Below are 17,742 nucleotides of genomic sequence, written 5' to 3' on the forward strand. Positions count from 1 at the left end.
AGGTTAAATAATGAGGGCTGGGATTCAAACTGTCACTAAATAATAAGACACTGTGCTTTGGAGAGTCTTAGCACATAAGCACTGGACTGGGACAGGATTTGTGGACTCTTGGTCTAACATGAGTTCCAACCTCCTCAACCTTAAAAAAAATGATATTTGAAATTCCTTCAACTTCTGAGAATTCTTCCTTCAATTAGATATAAGGGGCATAAAGTATAAACAGATTGTTTTAATATGATATTGTGAATGAGGTTCAATAAAAGCATAATTTAAAACAAAATCAGACTGGTTATCAAACTCTTCCTCCTTAAGAGGACTGGATCTTTGAAGACGTTCTTCAAATATCAAAGGGAAAAGGTGCAAAAAGCTGACTTCAATTGAATTTTCATATTTATTTTCAAATGGGTTGGGAAAAAATGCTATACTGTTTTCTTTAAGCATTTATGACATGTTCTGCATGTTTACAAAGCAGTGATCTTTATATGTTGTTGATGGCATACCATCATCCCTTTTCAGTACCTGTATTCCAGGTAATAAGGCTTGCTTAAGATCCTGCCACATGCTGTTACCATGGAGTTTCTCCCACTGAGTTGTAAAACCCTAAAAGATACCTGTTTTTGAGGGCACTGTCAGGCAGCTGTGTATCTAATAAAAACAATAATGATTTAATTAATTTGCCTTCCTTCAAAGAGTCTTAAGTGCCTTAAAAGGTACTATTTCCCAAACTTGACTGAGCATCAAAGTGAACTGGATGATTTTGAAAACAGAGGTAAATAGGCTACACTCTGAAGATTCTATTTCAATTTGTATGGGGTGGAGCCTAGGAATATTCTATTGTCACTATGGTTTTACTTAAATTCAATAGGTCACTTAGCTGCCCAACCAGGGAAGAGAAACACTAAGAGACTTCCAATCTGTTGCAGAAGGAATATTTTAAATTACTCTAGTAGTCTACCTTAGTATTTCTACGTATTGGGACACTGAGGAATTAATCTGGAGGAAGCAAATGTATAAACAAGGATTTTTCTAAGCCACAAGATTTATAGTAAATTGGAGGAACTAAAAAGCCTCTTGATAAAAGTGAAAGAGGAGAGTGAAAAAGTCGGCTTAAAGCTCAACATTCAGAAAACCAAGATCATGGCATCTTGTCCCATCACTTCATGGGAAATAGATGGGTAAACAGTGGAAACAGCGTCAAACTTTATTTTGAGGGGCTCCAAAATCACCACAGATGGTGATTGCAGCCATGAAATTAAAAGACGCTTGCTCCTTGGAAGAAAAGTTATGACCAACCTAGATAGCATATTCAAAAGCAGAGACATTACTTTGCCAACAAAGGTCCGTCTGTCTAGTCAAGGCTATGGTTTTTCCAGTGGTCATGTATGGATGTGAGAGTTGGACTGTGAAGAAAGCTGAGTGCCGAAGAATTGATGCTTTTGAACTGTGGTGTTGGAGAAGACTCTTGAGAGTCCCTTGGACTGCAAGGAGATGCAACCAGTCCATCCTAAAGGAGATCAGCCCTGGGTGTTCTTTGGAAGGACTGATGCTAAAGCTGAAACTCCAGTACTTTGGCCACCTCATGTGAAGAGTTGACTCACTGGAAAGGACTCTCTGATGCTGGGAGGGATTGGGGGCAGGAGGAGAAGGGGACGACAGAGGATGAGATGGCTGGATGGCATCACTGACTCGATGGACATGAGTTTGGGTGAACTCCAGAGTTGGTGATGGACAGGGAGGCCTGGCGTGCTGCAATTCATGGGGTCATAAAGAGTCGGACACGACTGAGTGACTGAACAGAACTGAACTGACTTGAATTCTAATCCCAGACCTGTCATTCAATAGGTATAGAGTCTCATGCAAATGTCCATCTCTGAGCATCTTTTTCTTATATATAAAACTAAGATAACAATATTTATTAATTCACAGAGCTGTTGACAATTGATGCAAAATTATTCTGTAAGTATTAGACAAATATATATATATTTTTTTAGACATATTTTTGTTCTTTCATTTCAACCTCAATCTGATCCTTAGTTAAAAAGTTCATGCCTTTAAGTGCACAAATTACCAACTGGCATGTTTATTCTTCTCACCCATTACTATTCCTGAGCTTTGAGATCTACAAGCAGCTGAAAATAACTGGAATACAGCTATATAAAAACACAATGGGGCCAGGGTTGTTTCTGGTCTACAGAAAGAAAGAAACCATTCTGATTTGCAACAAAACTCTTCTGCATAACAAAATTAACAGCCCCTCTGGGAAAAAAATTAGATTTCATAATAAAATGCTTAAGCAAATTTGTGGTAGATTTTAATGTAATTAAGAACTCCCATCTAGAAAGTTAGATTTACCTCGACTATCAGTTTTGAAGACTTTAATAATCTTTGTTGTGTTACTCACTCAATTATGTCTGACTCTTTGCAACCTCATGGACTATAGCCTGCCAGGCTCCTCTGTCCATGGAATTCTCCAGGCAAGAATACTAGAGTGGGTTGCCATTCCCTTTTTCAGGGGATCTTCCTGACCCAGGGATCAAACCTAGGTCTCCTGCATTGCAGGCCTATTCTTTACTGTCTGAGCTACAAGGGAAGCCCAATTAATAATCTTTAAGTACCACATTTTTTTCAGATAAATATCACATTCAAAAAGGGAATGATTAAAATAAGAATTTGAAATATTCCCTAATTTAGGAAGCTGCTATTAATCTGAACACAATAACCTTAATAATTTCTCTTTTGAGCTTTGATTGTCAACATTAGTACTAACAAAAATAGCAAAAAGAATGCCCAATATTAGCTATAATTCTTTCATACCAAAGAGAAAAGGGATCAAACAAATATCAGTTGTGGGACTTTCCTGGTGGTCCAGTGGTTAAGAATCTGATTTGCAATGCAGAGGACATGGAATCCCACATGCCTTGGAGCAACTAAGCCTGTGCGTAGCAACTACTGAAGCCCACGGAGCCCACAAGACACAGGTAGAGACTCCATGTGCCACAATGAAAGATCTCACATGACTCAACAAAGACCCCATGTGCTGCAACTAAGACCCAATGCAGCCAAATAAATAAATTTTTTTTTTAAATACCAGTTATAACGATTACAAGGGTGTGCATGTGTGGGGAGTGATCAGGTTACAAGAAAAAAGAAAAAGAAGAGCAAGAAACAAAGGGTAGAAATCAAACAATTTTCTAACATTTAACTATGGTCTTCAAAGTTCCCATAAAGATCCAAAATTAAGGAGTCAAATATTATAATAAGCAGTAGGCTAACTGGAGGGTTAACTTCCATAAAAAGTTAAGATTGGTTAGCTCTGCATTAATTCAATATGAAACCAGAGCAAGCTAACATATGACATAAAAGGTATTATGGAACAGGTGATAACATATAAAGAAGGCATACCTTTATTTTTTAAAAGAAGATACTAAATATGGTAACATTTTAAATTTATACCCGCCTTGTTCCAAATGGCATTTAAGATGACTTACACTGGCAATTAATTCCTCAATTTGGTAGTGGCCTAAATCATGGGGAATCCAAAATCATTAGAAGCAATACTTTAACTGAGGAAATCTTGATTCTGGAGCCAGAAAAGAATAGGAAAACCTAACACAAGATAGGAAGCTGAAATCAAAGTCCATGTATTTAGACTGAATCCCCTTACCTTTAATCAGAACTAGAATGCAGCTATTCTCTATAAAGATCAACCTATTTAAAACTTCTTAGGAAATTTTAGGGGTGTTTTTAGTTTTATAATCTTAAATGTTTTTTAGCAAAAACTTAGTATCAAAACCATTAGTCAAAGGATGTTATTATAAATTAAGATCTTTTTGTCAATCCAATCTTCTGGCAAATAGCACTCATCAAGAACAAATTCACTTTACATTACACACCACAGCACAGCTTTTAGAGTCTCCACCATTCACAAAATCCATGCACATGCACAGAAAAGTCATCTGAAGCATCACCTTTAGACAGCAGGTTAACAGCCCAAACTGCGCCACAAGACCGCATCTTACAGTTCCCTTTGATCAGTTACTGAGCTCAGCTTCTGATGTTAAATCTTCATTTTTAGTAAGCAGATTAGAAAGGAAGAGATTAAGTGAGAGAATGAAATGCAGAAAGTAGTGAATGCCATTCAAACAGAACAGAAGCAGGTTTGGAGTTTTCAAAACACAATGCATTTAAATTCCTGCCTGATTTCATAGAAACAACCAACATCTGAGAATCTAGATAAAAAGAAAAACAAGAAAACTATTTAAACCAGTGTATACTTCATTTTTCCTAAGAATGTCTGAATAATGATATTCTGTCCTAAAATTATGAGAATTAACAAGAAAAGAAGGCAAAATATTCAATACTTTGTATCTCCAGTGAGTAGAATGAAGGAATCACTCATACGTTGACTAAAATACAGTAATTCAATATTTATTTTAACAAATCAGAGCTGAATCTTTATACCATAATATGACTTAAGATTCAATAGTATAAAACCTGTAGTACCAACTTTCAACTTCTCTAGTAAGGTTGCCCAGAAATACCAACCTGTCTTGAAACTATGTGCCATTATGTTTGGCAATATAAGCACAGAATGCAAAGAGGCAAGTTAAGACAACAGACTACTTTGTCTGACAATGGTTAAACTGGGACATTAGGCAGTTTACAATTCTGAGACTTCCCATTTTAAACCTGCCTCTTTTTAAACTCTTGTTAATTAGAATTTTGACTTATCAGTTACTGACAAAGGGAATTTCCCAGTGGTCCAGGAGATTCAGCGCTTTCACTGCTAGAAACCACAGTTCAATCCCTGCTCAGGGAACTAAGATTCTGCAAGCCACAAGGCGAAGCCAAAACAAAAAAACAAGTTATTGACAAACACATAACATTTTTAATAGGGAATCTGTGCTTTTTGCTTTTAGGATTCAAATAGTAGCAAGCTAAAAAAATGGCATTTATTCACAGTTTTAAAGTTTAATCCTGGTAGTTTGTTTTTAAATTCTAGTAGTCCTTTAAAAAGAATGAGCTGAAATTAAAATTTCCTTCTCTTATAATACAGGGTTCTGTTAAGTGAAGCTATTTCCACATTTTATTAGAAAAAGATCTGTTGACATGGCTTCAGTGAATACCAGTGAACAAAAGAAATCTCAAAGAACAAATCTACTGAAGACATTTTCTAGATAGCAATACCTCTAACAATAGTAGCAACAAAAGGCTTCATTCTTTTCTTGCCAGTCAAGCAATGTAGCATCACACAGTTAAAAACTAGGGCTCCGTCTGGTTTCGAATCTCAGCTCTTCCACTTGCTAGTGTAGCATTCTGGTGACTCTGTTTCCCCATATATAAAATGGTGATAGTAAGAGAAACTATCTCCTATTAAGGTTACTGTAAGGATTACATTTCAAGTGTTCAGGATAGTAAGAACCTAAATTAATATATAGGCTCACAAATCTCATCCAAACCTTTGGATGCGAGACATCTTGAGCAGAACCACATAATCACATATATCAATATTTCTGCAGTGAAAGAGATTAACATTACACTAAGTGGGATAGATTAATAAACAGCTTCAGTTCAGGTTACATCTTGTAGCCTAATTAAAAACAAACCTTTGGCTTTCAGAAATTTTTAGATTTCTAAATGGCAGATAAGCGATTATGGACCTGAGCTGTTATTATTAGTACCATAATTAGTACTAGCGTTATACAGAAAACTAAGATCCTGTCTCTGCCTTGAGAAGCTCATGTTATGGCTATTCATATGATAATCTGCCTTGAGAAGCTCATGTTATGGCTATTCATATGATAAGTCTAACTGAAATACAGATTAGCAGATAAACTTAGAAAGATCACGCCCCTGGCAGGAGTGAAAGAGATACCATAGAGGGCAAGGTCTCAATGGTATAAAGGAGAAATGGGTGAAAGGAAGGCAATTAAAATCAGTCTTTAAATTGAAATACTACTCTCTTCTCTTCAAGGAACAACTGTTTTGTTATAGAAGCCTGTTAATTCCATATGTTATGAAGAGCTTTCTTCTCCTGACCCATTAGGAAAGGGCTCTGCTGATGTTAGAGGCTGAGAATGGACTGCTTTAAGAACATACTCTACCTAGTGTCCAAGAAAATCCTGCCCATGTTTGGCTGGGTACAAAAAGAAAAATAAAAATAATACTTCTATAGTTCCATTTTTCCCACCTTCTATGATATCAGACCATCTCAGGATTCATTCAGAGATAATTTGCTCTAGGTTCTAGAGAGAACTTCCTCTTCTTTGCTTTTCTCTTAATACCTATCTCAAGGAAGTTCACGAACTATTTTTTCCCCTGAACTCTTCCAAGAGCGTACACAGAACATAGGAGAAAAGCACAAGTGAGTGTGAAAACCATAGTTAAGAGTTTAGATCAAAAAGTCTGTGTGTTTCTAACTTGTTTGCTTAATATGTTAAACCCTGATTTACAGGTGATTGCTATTAAAATATACACTTTTGGAGAGTCAACCAAGGTCTAAACAGGTCAACAGACTTGTCTTTCTTGATTTCTTAAGCCCAAACACTAAAGCTGACCAATACATAATTTAACTATATTTTCTCAGGTAGAAATAGCACAGAGAATATTGTCACATGGAAACACTTAACTGAAAGTATGACAGAACAAAAGCTCCTCCATTCCTAACTCCTTTAGAGGAGTAAAAAATGCTGAGTCTGTAAACCTTTGTATCCTGGTCTTGCTTTATCACAGCGGCTGAGACAGCTGGATAGTTACAAAGCTCTTTTAAAAGTGAATATGCTCAGCAGAACAGATAGTCATTTAATCTCCAGACAATGTCATTTTGGCCAAAGGTGAAGTTCAAAGTTGATGGATGACTTCTCATCTTTGTCTGAATACACATATTATTTGTCAACACATGGAGGTTGTTTTACTCAAGATTAAGGAGAGAATTGAAATATTAATAATAAAGTCACTAAAATGAATGAATTCTTTTTTTGTCAAGTATTATCTCATACACTATACACAAATATTTGAAGACTTCTCATTTCCTAGTTTACTAGAGACTTCAAATCTTCAGTCTTCTTTGATGTTTCCTTCTTCACATTTGACACACAATCAGTTGGCTTCCCTGGTGGCTCAGCTGGTAAAGTGTCTGCCTGCAATGCAGGAGACCCGGGTTTGATCCCAGGTCAGGAAGATTCCCCTGGAGAAGGAAATGGCAACCCACTCCAGTACTCTTGCCTGGAAAATTCCATGGACAGAGGAACCTGACAGGCTACAGTCCATGGGGCCACAAAGAGTTGGACATGACTGAGAGACTTCACTTTTCTTATTTTCTTTCTTTCAGTTGATTTAAAGAGAATCCGACTTACACTTTTCTCTCTAATCTTAATGATAAGGTTATAGCTCACAGGCCTAGTTTACAAAACGTTCCTAATTCATCTCCTGGTGTGCAGTTATATCCTCCACTCCAATCAATCAACCCCTTAGGATGGCATTCAAGTTCCTTTACTGCCTGCTGCTGCTGCTGCGTTGCTTCAGTCGTGTCTGACTCTGTGCGACCCCATGGACGGCAGCCCACCAGGCTCCCCCGTCCCTGGGACTCTCCAGGCAAAAACACTGGAGTGGGTTGCCATTGCCTTCTCCAATGCATGAAAGTGAAAAGTGAAGTCGTTCAGTTGTGTCCGACTCTTCCCAATGGATGTGAGAGTTGGACTGTGAAGAAGGCTGAGCGCCGAAGAATTGATGCTTTGGAACTGTGGTGTTGGAGAAGACTCCTGAGAGTCCCTTGGACTGCAAGGAGATCCAACCAGTCCATTCTGAAGGAGATCAGCCCTGGGATTTCTTTGGAAGGAATGATGCTAAAGCTGAAACTCCAGTACTTTGGCCACCTCATGCGAAGAGTTGACTCATTAGAAAAGACTCTGATGCTGGGAGGGATTGGGGGCAGGAGGAGAAGGGGACGACAGAGGATGAGATGGCTGGATGGCATCACTGACTCGATGGACGTGAGTCTGGGTGAACTCCGGGAGGTCGTGATGGACAGGGAGGCCTGGTGTACTGCGATCCATGGGGTCGCAAAGAGTCGGACACGACTGAGCGACTGAACTGAACTGAACTGAACTTCCTGACCCCATGGACTGCAGCCTACCAGGCTCCTCCGCCCATGGGATTTGCCAGGCAAGAGTACTGGAGTGGATTGCCATTGCCTTCTCCGCCTTTACTGCCTACTTATGTCTTATTTTCCACTTCTCAATGTGAATCATGTAGTTCAGTTGAGTCAAGCTCCTCTGTAGTCTTTATTTACATTAAATCTTCCACAGGAAATGTCTTCCCACTTCTGCTGGGCCCATCCAGATCTTTCTAATTATTCAGAGCCCAACGCAAGTCCACTCTCTCCTATAAGATGAACTCCAAACTAACTTTGAGTAGTTCTGTACCCTTAGCCTCCATGGCACCCCACTCCAGTACTCTTGCCTGGAAAATCCCATGGATGGAGGAGCCTGGTAGGCTGTAGGCTGCAGTCCATGGGGTCGCGAAGAGTCAGACACAACTGAACGACTTCACTTTCACTTTTCACTTTCATGCATTGGAGAAGGAAATGGCAATCCACTCCAGTGTTCTTGCCTGGAGAATCCCAGGGACGGGGAAGCCTGGTGGGCTGCCGTCTCTGGGGTCACACAGAGTCGGACATGACTGAAGCGACTTAGCAGCAGCAGCAGCAGCAGCAGCCTCCATTGATATCATAGATCTAGCACTAGATTTCTATAGCTTCTACTTTCTGCTATTCTGTCTCATTTATCCAACCACATGGTAAGTCCTTTGATGCCAGGATCCAAGTCCTTTATTTCCTTGGCCATCCCTCATGTGCCTACCACAGAATATATGTTTTATTAATTCTCCTTATTTGAAAGGAAAACACACTAATTTCATCCTGCTATATATTATCCAGATGGATATTTCCCAAGCTTTTCATGTATTATTTAAAAATGTAATTGGGACTTGATTGAAAGATTGATCAAATTTAAGTGACGGTTCAGTGAGTGTGCCCATTCACATAAAAAGTTTGATCTGCCTGAAGGAGAAAGAGATTAAGTTGATCTAACCAAGTTCCTTATTTAGGCCCTGCAACACTTACTGGGGGGCTGAGAGGGGGGTTCTGAGGGTGATACTCTCACTTTAGATTTATTTGAAAAAGATTTTGATTTATCAACTCACCTACTACATGGGCATACACAAAGGCCACAGCACTTGTTGAGTTCTGTTAAAGTCTTCTCTGCTTCTCTCATGTCTTTATTTATTTGGTCCATGCCTTCTTCTATGCGTTTTAGTTGTTCTAAGAATAAGTTGTGGAAGTTAAATTTTATGTTACATTCATGCTGCCAATCAGAAAGTGCTATTATTAGTATAAAGGAAGAGCAAACTTTAACCTCGAATCCACCAACAATTCATCACAGTGACTATATCAGGGCCAGATGGCATTATATGCTGTCCAGCATTTAAAAGTCTTTCACATACTGATCCTAGGGTATCTGGCCTCTGTGGAAAAATTTGTTCTAAAGAAATTTGTATAACAGGAGCATGTGAGGATTGGTTTAGGCCTCACTAGACCAGATTCCTAGCATTTCTATTACTGAATAGGCTCAAAACCTAAAGACTGTCCTAAGAGGAATAAAAACTAGACCAGCTTGCTCAGGGCCAAATCAAATGCAAAGTTTCCAATTCCACAAGGATGTAACTTGATTTCTGAAAATGATGAAAGAATATCATAATGTCCAGGACACAAATGACCAGTGCACACAATAAGCCCTGCTATCTAATAAATAAATACTTGGTGGACAATGGGATAGTGTGACCTCCCACCCCAAATAGGCAACAAAACATGATATAAATCAGAAGAAAAGCAAAATACCACTCTTATCTTACAAAGGAAAGGTACTCCCAAAGGCTTAATTAATTTTAACTGTGGCTGATTTGAAAAGGCTTTTTGGCATTCTAAATCAAATCAAGAGTTCCTGCCAATGACTGCAACTCACCCCCTTGTTCATCCAGCATAGTGATAGTCTTGATTCCTGCATCCTGTGACTAAAAGAAGGGAAAAAAAGCTGATAGCACAACCAAACCAACAGAAACAAAAGCTACAAGGTCTGAAAAACAGCAAGGCAGAAACATTAGAAACTTAAGTTCTCAAAGGATTAGAAGAAAACTAACCTCCCCAAACCAACACACCTTAACATATTTACCTCCCCCCACCCCCCCACCCCCTCCAAATAATTAAGTCACAAACTCATGGTGAATTGTTTTCCCTGTTACATTCCAATACTATCAATTAGAAAAGCCAAAAAAGCCCATTAGTGAATAGTTTGACAATTTCAGCAATTGCCAATTTCAAATAATAAAGCTTATTGATACAATATCATTCTGATTCAACAGTAATTCCAGTCTGTATTATCAGAATTCCTTCTATACAGTTTCTATACTTAACTTGATGATTAAACACTTTCTTACCTCAATGGCTAAACCCAGGATTCTCCTTGTACTTTCCAGAGACTAGGAAAAAAAAAGAGTTTTAGCATTCTAAAATATGTAGCACAGCCCCACCCCCCAAATCTGATCACAGGCCATATTCATGATGATGCTACTTTATTTTTAAAGATTGCTAGCGCATCCACTCCTCCCTTCTTTAAAATAAAAAATAAAGCTTGCTAATATACTTTTAGTTATTTTCTTTCTACCAGATGCTTAAGAGAAAATTTGAAAGAATATAGTTAATGGGATTTATGAAAATGTAATGTAGCAGAAATCCAGGGATATTACACAGATATTAGAAAATTCTGTTAAAATTAAACGTCCAGAATTCTTCATCTATATCTTTGTTCTAAGTTACTATTCAGTAATGACTATTTAAAAAAAAATCATACAGACTGTTTGCACTTATTTAGTTTTTTGATGAGTTGACAAAATAAGAAGCTAGTAGTAATGGCACTCAAGGGCAGATGCATTCTTTGATATAAACAGACTAGGGAGAGGCCAAAATGGTCTTCTAAGAAGGTCCTCTCATGCTTCCACTGTGAAAACTGAAAGAGAATTAATGACCTATTCCAAGTAAAACTTTTACCTCATCAGTAACCTGGTTAGCCCTTATCTGAATTTCTTCTGCTGAGAGATTATCCATGGTGAATTAAAATTCTTGATAGTTGCAGAAACTGAAATGTGGATATTCTGTAAGAATAAGAACACAAAACTAAGCTTATTTGAGCAAAGAATGTGGAATATGGGATACTTATCTGGAAAACACGATAAAATAAACCTATCTAATATCTATCTATCTACATCTTACAGGTGAAGAAATTAAGGCTGAGAGATGGTAAACAAATGCTAGTTAGTACTAGAGCTGAATGTAAAACTCAGGTTTCAGGACTTTCAGGGAAGCACTATTTCTAATAGGAAAGTGGTCCCTCTACTTTGAGAAGGAAGGCATTATTAAAAGACAAGCTTCAAGAAGCTATCAAAATGAATTCCTGGTTGTAGAACGTTCTTTGTACATTGTTTGAATATGGAAAAGCAATAACGTGAAGAAGTCCAAGCCAGGTAGTATTCCATTAGTAAAGTAATAATATTCAAAGTCATATGCCTACAGAACACAAGGACCATTCTAAAAATGTGCTGGTCTTCCAGGCTTTTCATCAGAGAAAATGAAATACTTTCATTATTAACAAGAAAATGATATTGCTAATACAAAGAACTCAGTAAAGAACTAGTTTTTATTAATAGTAGACTCTCCCTTTCCAATTAGTATATGGTTTGTTATTTTAGTGAAGTCCCTAAGACTTAGTAACTTAGTACATAGTAACTTAGTAACTCATAGTAACTCAGGAAGTGATCTCATAGACATCCAAATTGAAACATAAAACTTTTAATAGATAAAGATTCCAAGAGTCCTGCCTTCTAATTATTAACAGTGATACACTGTGTATAGTATTCCTCTTTGAGCCCTCACCTGTAATAAGCACTGTGTGACTTATCTAGGTTGTGTTCTTTTTATTACATTTGCTAGCTTTGTAGTGAAATGTTGAAAACCAATTATATAAAAGCCTTTTGTCAACAACACATAAAAGTGTGGTTCACATTCTGGATTTATCATCAGGGGACATCTGGCAATATCTAGAGAATTTTTTGATTGTCAAGAGTTGGGGGGTAGGGAGAAGCAGTGTTACTGGAATCTGGTTGGTAGAAGTCAAGGATGCTTGCTAAACATCCTATAATGCTCCTTGGCACAAACCTCCTACAACAAAGAATTGTCTGGCCCCAAATGTCAAAGCACTGAGGTTGAGAAATCCTGCCACGCAGTACACTCATTGACAAGCAGAGAGGCTTGTTAACTGCGAATATACTAGACTGAACTCTTGGAGGGAAAGGATTTTGTTATGTCTTTGTACCTCTAACACCTAACAGGATCTGACAGTTGGTACTCCAGTAAATGTGTGCTGAATGAACAAATAAGTAGAAAAACAAGATGTACTCTCAAAAGTGTTGAAGTGAATCTTAGAAACAAAGTGACATACAATAGTAGCACAAAGCCTTCAAATAAACAACAGAACCACAAATCAAAAACTGCCGTAACATGTGTATGATCTAGAATAGCCTGCTGGTCACATACAGATCTTTTTAGTCACATCCATAGCTAATCAACACTTTTATTAGAGCCATCTTAAAAAAAGTAATAATATCCCATTCCCAGGACAGGAAGGCATTACATTTAGAGTTTTGTTTATAATTCTACTGTCCTTTCTAACCATTTCAGGATTTAATTTAGATTTTGAGCCTTGATTAAAGACATTAATGCTCATAAAATTATTGCTATTAAAATTATTAAACTGCCAAAGTTGCAAATTTAACCTCACATCTTATGTGCCATAGTATGACTTGTGGCTCTACCAAAAGGTTCATACACTAAGATACATAATCAACATATAGGGGCTTCCCAGATGGCTCAGTGGTAAACAATCTGCCTGCTAATGCAGGAGATAAGGGTTAGATCCCTGATCCATGCAGATCCCACATGCTAAGGAGCGACTAAGCCTATGCGCCACAGCTTTTAAGCCTGTGCTCTAGAATCCAGGAGCCGCAACTACTAAAACCCATGCGTCCTAGAGCCTGTGTTCCGCAACAGGAGAAATTACTGCAATGAAAAGTCCACATACCGTGCATGGCAACCTAGAGAGCAGCCCCCCACTGGTCACAACTAGAGAAAAGTGTGCAAGCAACAGTGACCCAGCACAGCCAAAAAATAAAAATAAATACAAAATTTAAAGAAAGCTATAAAGGTGTTTCTTAAATTAAGAACTGATCATTCATTAGATATAAGTATAAACAGAACCACATGCTTCATTACTTTGCTCACTGTTCATGAAACTTAAGCTTTAATCACATATGTTCATGTTACACACAATTTCTCTTTTGTCAGTCTTTCATAGCTGTAATTATGAAAAGAAAGGAAGCTGCTTTGTACCCTCTCATCTTTTTTGTACACTTTTCCTTTCTAGAATATCCCCCAGAGAAGGCAATGGCACCCCACTCCAGGACTCTTGCCTCGAAAATCCCATGGATGGAGGAGCCTGATAGGCTATAGTCCATGGGGTCGCTAAGAGTCGGACACGACTGAGTGACTTCACTTTTGCTTTTCACTTTCATGCATTGGAGAAAGAAATGGCAACCCACTCCAGTGTTCTTGCCTAGAGAATCCCAGGGACGGGGGAGCCTGGTGGGCTGCCGTCTATGGGGTCGCACAGAGTCGGACACTGACTGAAGTGACTTAGCAGCAGTAGCAGCAGCAGAATACCCCCATCTGCCTGCCCAGGCAGCCTCGTGCTTCCCCATTACTTCCTAGAGCCCCTACAAGGTACCTTTATAGCCGGTTCTTCCTAGGCAGGATGCTCCAGAGTTATCTGTCCCTGTCATATAAAACTCCTAAATGCTCCACAATGCAGAAAGTGATAAGATAAACAATACACACTAATCAATTAGTACCTGGAAATGATATCCCTATTAGGTTTTCCCATGTAGTACCCTATGGGTATAAAAATATTTGGGGAGTAAGGAAGCTCAGATCTCTCAAATTGGGTAATTTTTAATTCCACTCCTAGAGGTGACTCTTGCTAATTACAAGTCAGTATTTGTTACTCTCCTAGTAAATATGAGCAAAACTCCATGTAGGTTCAAACAGAGGCTTGAATGCAAAACTGACCTCTGTCAAACTTGAAGATTCCATTGTCTTGCCTTTAATTATCAAAAAAGCAGATTAAAAAAAAAGGCAAATATAGCTGGGAAGCAGATGCGAAGAGTCACTCCTGGCACAGCAATGGTGTCGTCTTGTAGGACACACCCTTTAACTGAACTCAAAGTGCTGCCTAGTACTCTTTGGTTCCTCCCTGAGCAGATGACACACAAGACAAGAAACAGACTTCTGTAAAGTTCTCACATGTTTGGCATGCTGGTATCAGGACAGAGCTGCCTAAGACTGCTCTACTCTGGAGTTTTGAGGATGTTGAGCACATGATTTATAGTAAACGGGAGTGAGACAGACAAAGCAGAATTGTTAAGGGGAAGGCCCAAGAGAGACAAAGAATAATACTCCCCAGGCTTTTTCAGCCTTTACTAAACTGCTCAGAAGTGTCAGGCAGGGTGTGTGATAGAATAAGCTATACAGCTTTCCTCATATTTATTATCTCCAGAAGTTTTTCTCATGGAATCAGGAAAGGCTATCCAGAATGTTAAGGAGAATTAGAGAAGAGGGAGGGGAAGGAAAATGAAACATCACTTGACACAAAGATCCCATTAAACTTACTTTTCTTAGGTATAACCTAATAGATTAAATATCTGTGTCCTTTTCCCAGTGCTCCTGGGATCTTATGCTGTTTGTGTGCCTTTGATATGAAAATGTAAGATTCTTCATGGTACTTTTACACCCTATTTTCCTTATTATGGTTCATTTGGGCTTACTACACTCCTAATTTACCTTTCTTAACTTCTTTTCTATTATAAAACCTTGGGGGAGAGGGAAGGAAGAAATGCTCACAGATCATGTACTATGTGTCTATATTCATCTAAGTTATTCATATATGTTCATATTCATATTATCTCTGTTATACTACTTTATAGGTGGGGAAACTAAGGCTGAGTTTACATAATTTGCCTAAGGTGACTGAGTCAATAAAGACCAGATTGATTATTCAAGGCCGAATTAACTCTGAAATCAAGGTTAGTTCATGGTCTAGTAAACAGTCTTACCGCTGAATGCACTGTCCCTTAATAAGATATAAGAACTGTTGAATATAAGAAAATAAGCTAAGCACTCTACCTGATGACTCATTTCAAAATTTCAGATACTTTCTATAGTAATACCATGAAATCTTCCACAGACTCAAAGATGGTTAAACTAAAGGAAGAATTAGAAAGACCAGAGTAATCATGGTTTTCAGCTGTTTTATAATAATTTTGAACCTGAAAAAAAGCTATACTAATTTAGAAAAAGAAAATACTAGTACTGGAAAGAAGGAATACAAAGAACAAAGGACTTAGAACTTAACAGGAGATCTAAGTCTTCATTGATAAAAATGGAGAGACAGGAAGTAATGAAGAAATAGCATCTTAAATCGATTCCTGACAAGACCAATATAAGAATGATTTTATAAGGTATTAAGTCAGTTTATACCAGAAAGCAAGGAGTTTGCATTAAGATATTCTACCAAGTTAGTTTCCTACTTTATTCCTTCTCTTAAAGTTAATCACAATGTAAATTTCTCTATGAGTTACACAGCTATTACTGTACTCTTAAGAGTTTGATAAAATTTGCAATTCTCCTTGGCATATTTTGATTAGACTTTCATGGTAACCAATGTATTTACAAGTAGAAACTTCCATTCAGAGCATGTTAGCATAGTGGTGAGTAGCAGGAGCTCCAGTAGCCAAATTCTGATCCTAAAATATATTTGCTGTGTGACCTTGGGCAAGCTACCTGTCCCCACTAAAGCTCAGTTTCGGCATTTATAAAATAGGTAACAGATCTATGAGACCTATTGAACAGATGTAAGGCTTTTTTGGTAAAGATTAAAGAAAATGATCTGGGGACTTCCCTGGTGCTCCAGTGGTTAAGATTCCACCCTGCAATGTAGGAGACATGGGTTTGATCCCTGGTTGGGGAACTAAAATCCCACATGCCATGGAGCAACTACTGAGTCCAAGCACTCTGGAGCCCATCGGCCATAATTAGAGAAGTCTGGGTGCTGCAATTAAGACCTGACACAGCCAAATAAATTTAAAAAAGAAGCTATTTAAATAAAAGTCTGCAGAATTTTCCTTAAAATAATTTGAAAGTAAGGAGATGAGTGGGAGTTTATAAAAGATGTAAGAATGGCCATGATCACTGAAGCTGGGTGAATAATACATGGAGGGTCATTATGTTACTTTCTTAACTTTTATTAGGAAAAAATTTTTAAATATACAAAAAAACTTGTAAATGACAGCTAACTTTTTAATAATCTTTATTCATCATTTTGAAAGTCTAGATAGTGGGTAGGGGATTGAGAGGACTCTAACTACAATGGTTAACACTTATAAAGCATTATACATACATTATTCTAGAAACAAAAAATATATATAAATACACATACACACATTCATTTAATCGTTACAACACCTAGTCCATTAAGGCTACAATAACAAAATACCAGACTGGGTATTTGACAAGTTCTTGTGAGGACCCTCTTTATGATTAAAGCTGGAGCATCCTCACATGGTGGGAGGAGCTAGCAACTCAGGAGTCATTTTTATAAGACACTCTTCCTACTAATGAGAGTTCCACCCTCATGGTTTAAGCACCAACCAAATGCCCTATCTACTAACACCATCACATCCTGCAATTTGGATTTTAAACATACGAATTTTGGAGGGGAGGACACACAAACATTAAGACCACAGCAAACACTATTTAATCCCACATTTTACATATGTACAAACTAAGGAACAGTGAGGCTAAGCAACTTTTGCAAGGTCACACAGGAGAGCAAGGATGAAACCTAGGCAGACTGCTCCAGAGCATATGTTTTCAATTACTATTAAGCATATTACATGGAGAATAGAGAGCCATATTATTAAGTCAATCAATTCTGTAGCCACAAAGAATCTCTGCCCCAAGAAAATACAGTTGACCCTTTAACAATGCATGGCCTAGGTTAGTACTGTAGTAGGAATTTATTGGGGGGGGGGGGAATCTAAGTATAACTGTACACACCCAGTTTAAACTCACTTTGTTCAAGGAGCAACCAGTATATACATGAAGTCCCTGTGAGACAGGAAAGGGCCAGGGCACAACCTTTAAAAGAATGATAGCCACTGAAGACATAAACTGGTTACAACCAACTAAGTTCAAGATGGTGGATAACTGACTTCTAGGCCTTGAGCCTCAGCATACACTCCTTACAATATCAATACACCTGCAAGCTAAATGACACACCCATAGGCACCATAACAGTTCCAAGGCTGACCATAAATGGCCAAAAAGTGGACGGTGACCCAATTCCTGGAAATCCCCAACCGTTTTCTAAAAGAGTTGGAATAATCCTCCCACTCAGCCTATAAAACTGCAAACCCCTATAAAAACTTGACAATTCCCCTGTGCCCAGGGGCCTCTCATTCTGTATATGAATGGGCCACATTCTGTCTGTGGAGTGTGTATTTCCCTGAATAAAACTTTTTTCA

At 38.1% G+C, this 17,742-nt stretch overlaps 1 protein-coding gene across 3 annotated transcripts in view; it reads right to left on the reverse strand.

The window, feature by feature from the left end:
• Positions 1-17,742, reverse strand: part of SNAP23 (synaptosome associated protein 23) — a 40,326-nt gene that overhangs the window by 5,600 nt on the left and 16,984 nt on the right. Inside the window, exons 2-7 of one of the 3 annotated variants that reach the window (XM_025295847.2) lie at positions 17,291-17,356; positions 11,102-11,205; positions 10,492-10,533; positions 10,020-10,068; positions 9,202-9,319; positions 4,197-4,229 (exon numbers count right to left, since the gene is read on the reverse strand). In XM_025295847.2, coding sequence (XP_025151632.1) covers positions 4,197-4,229; positions 9,202-9,319; positions 10,020-10,068; positions 10,492-10,533; positions 11,102-11,158 — 299 coding nt within the window. In that variant the 5' untranslated portion in view covers positions 11,159-11,205; positions 17,291-17,356. The remainder of the gene's footprint in view (positions 1-4,196; positions 4,230-9,201; positions 9,320-10,019; positions 10,069-10,491; positions 10,534-11,101; positions 11,206-17,290; positions 17,357-17,742) is intronic. The other 2 variants (XM_006066186.3, XM_006066189.3) reach the window with 2 other exon arrangements.

The sequence above is a fragment of the Bubalus bubalis genome, chromosome 11, assembly GCF_019923935.1.
Source record: "Bubalus bubalis isolate 160015118507 breed Murrah chromosome 11, NDDB_SH_1, whole genome shotgun sequence".
Lineage (NCBI taxonomy): Eukaryota > Metazoa > Chordata > Mammalia > Artiodactyla > Bovidae > Bubalus > Bubalus bubalis.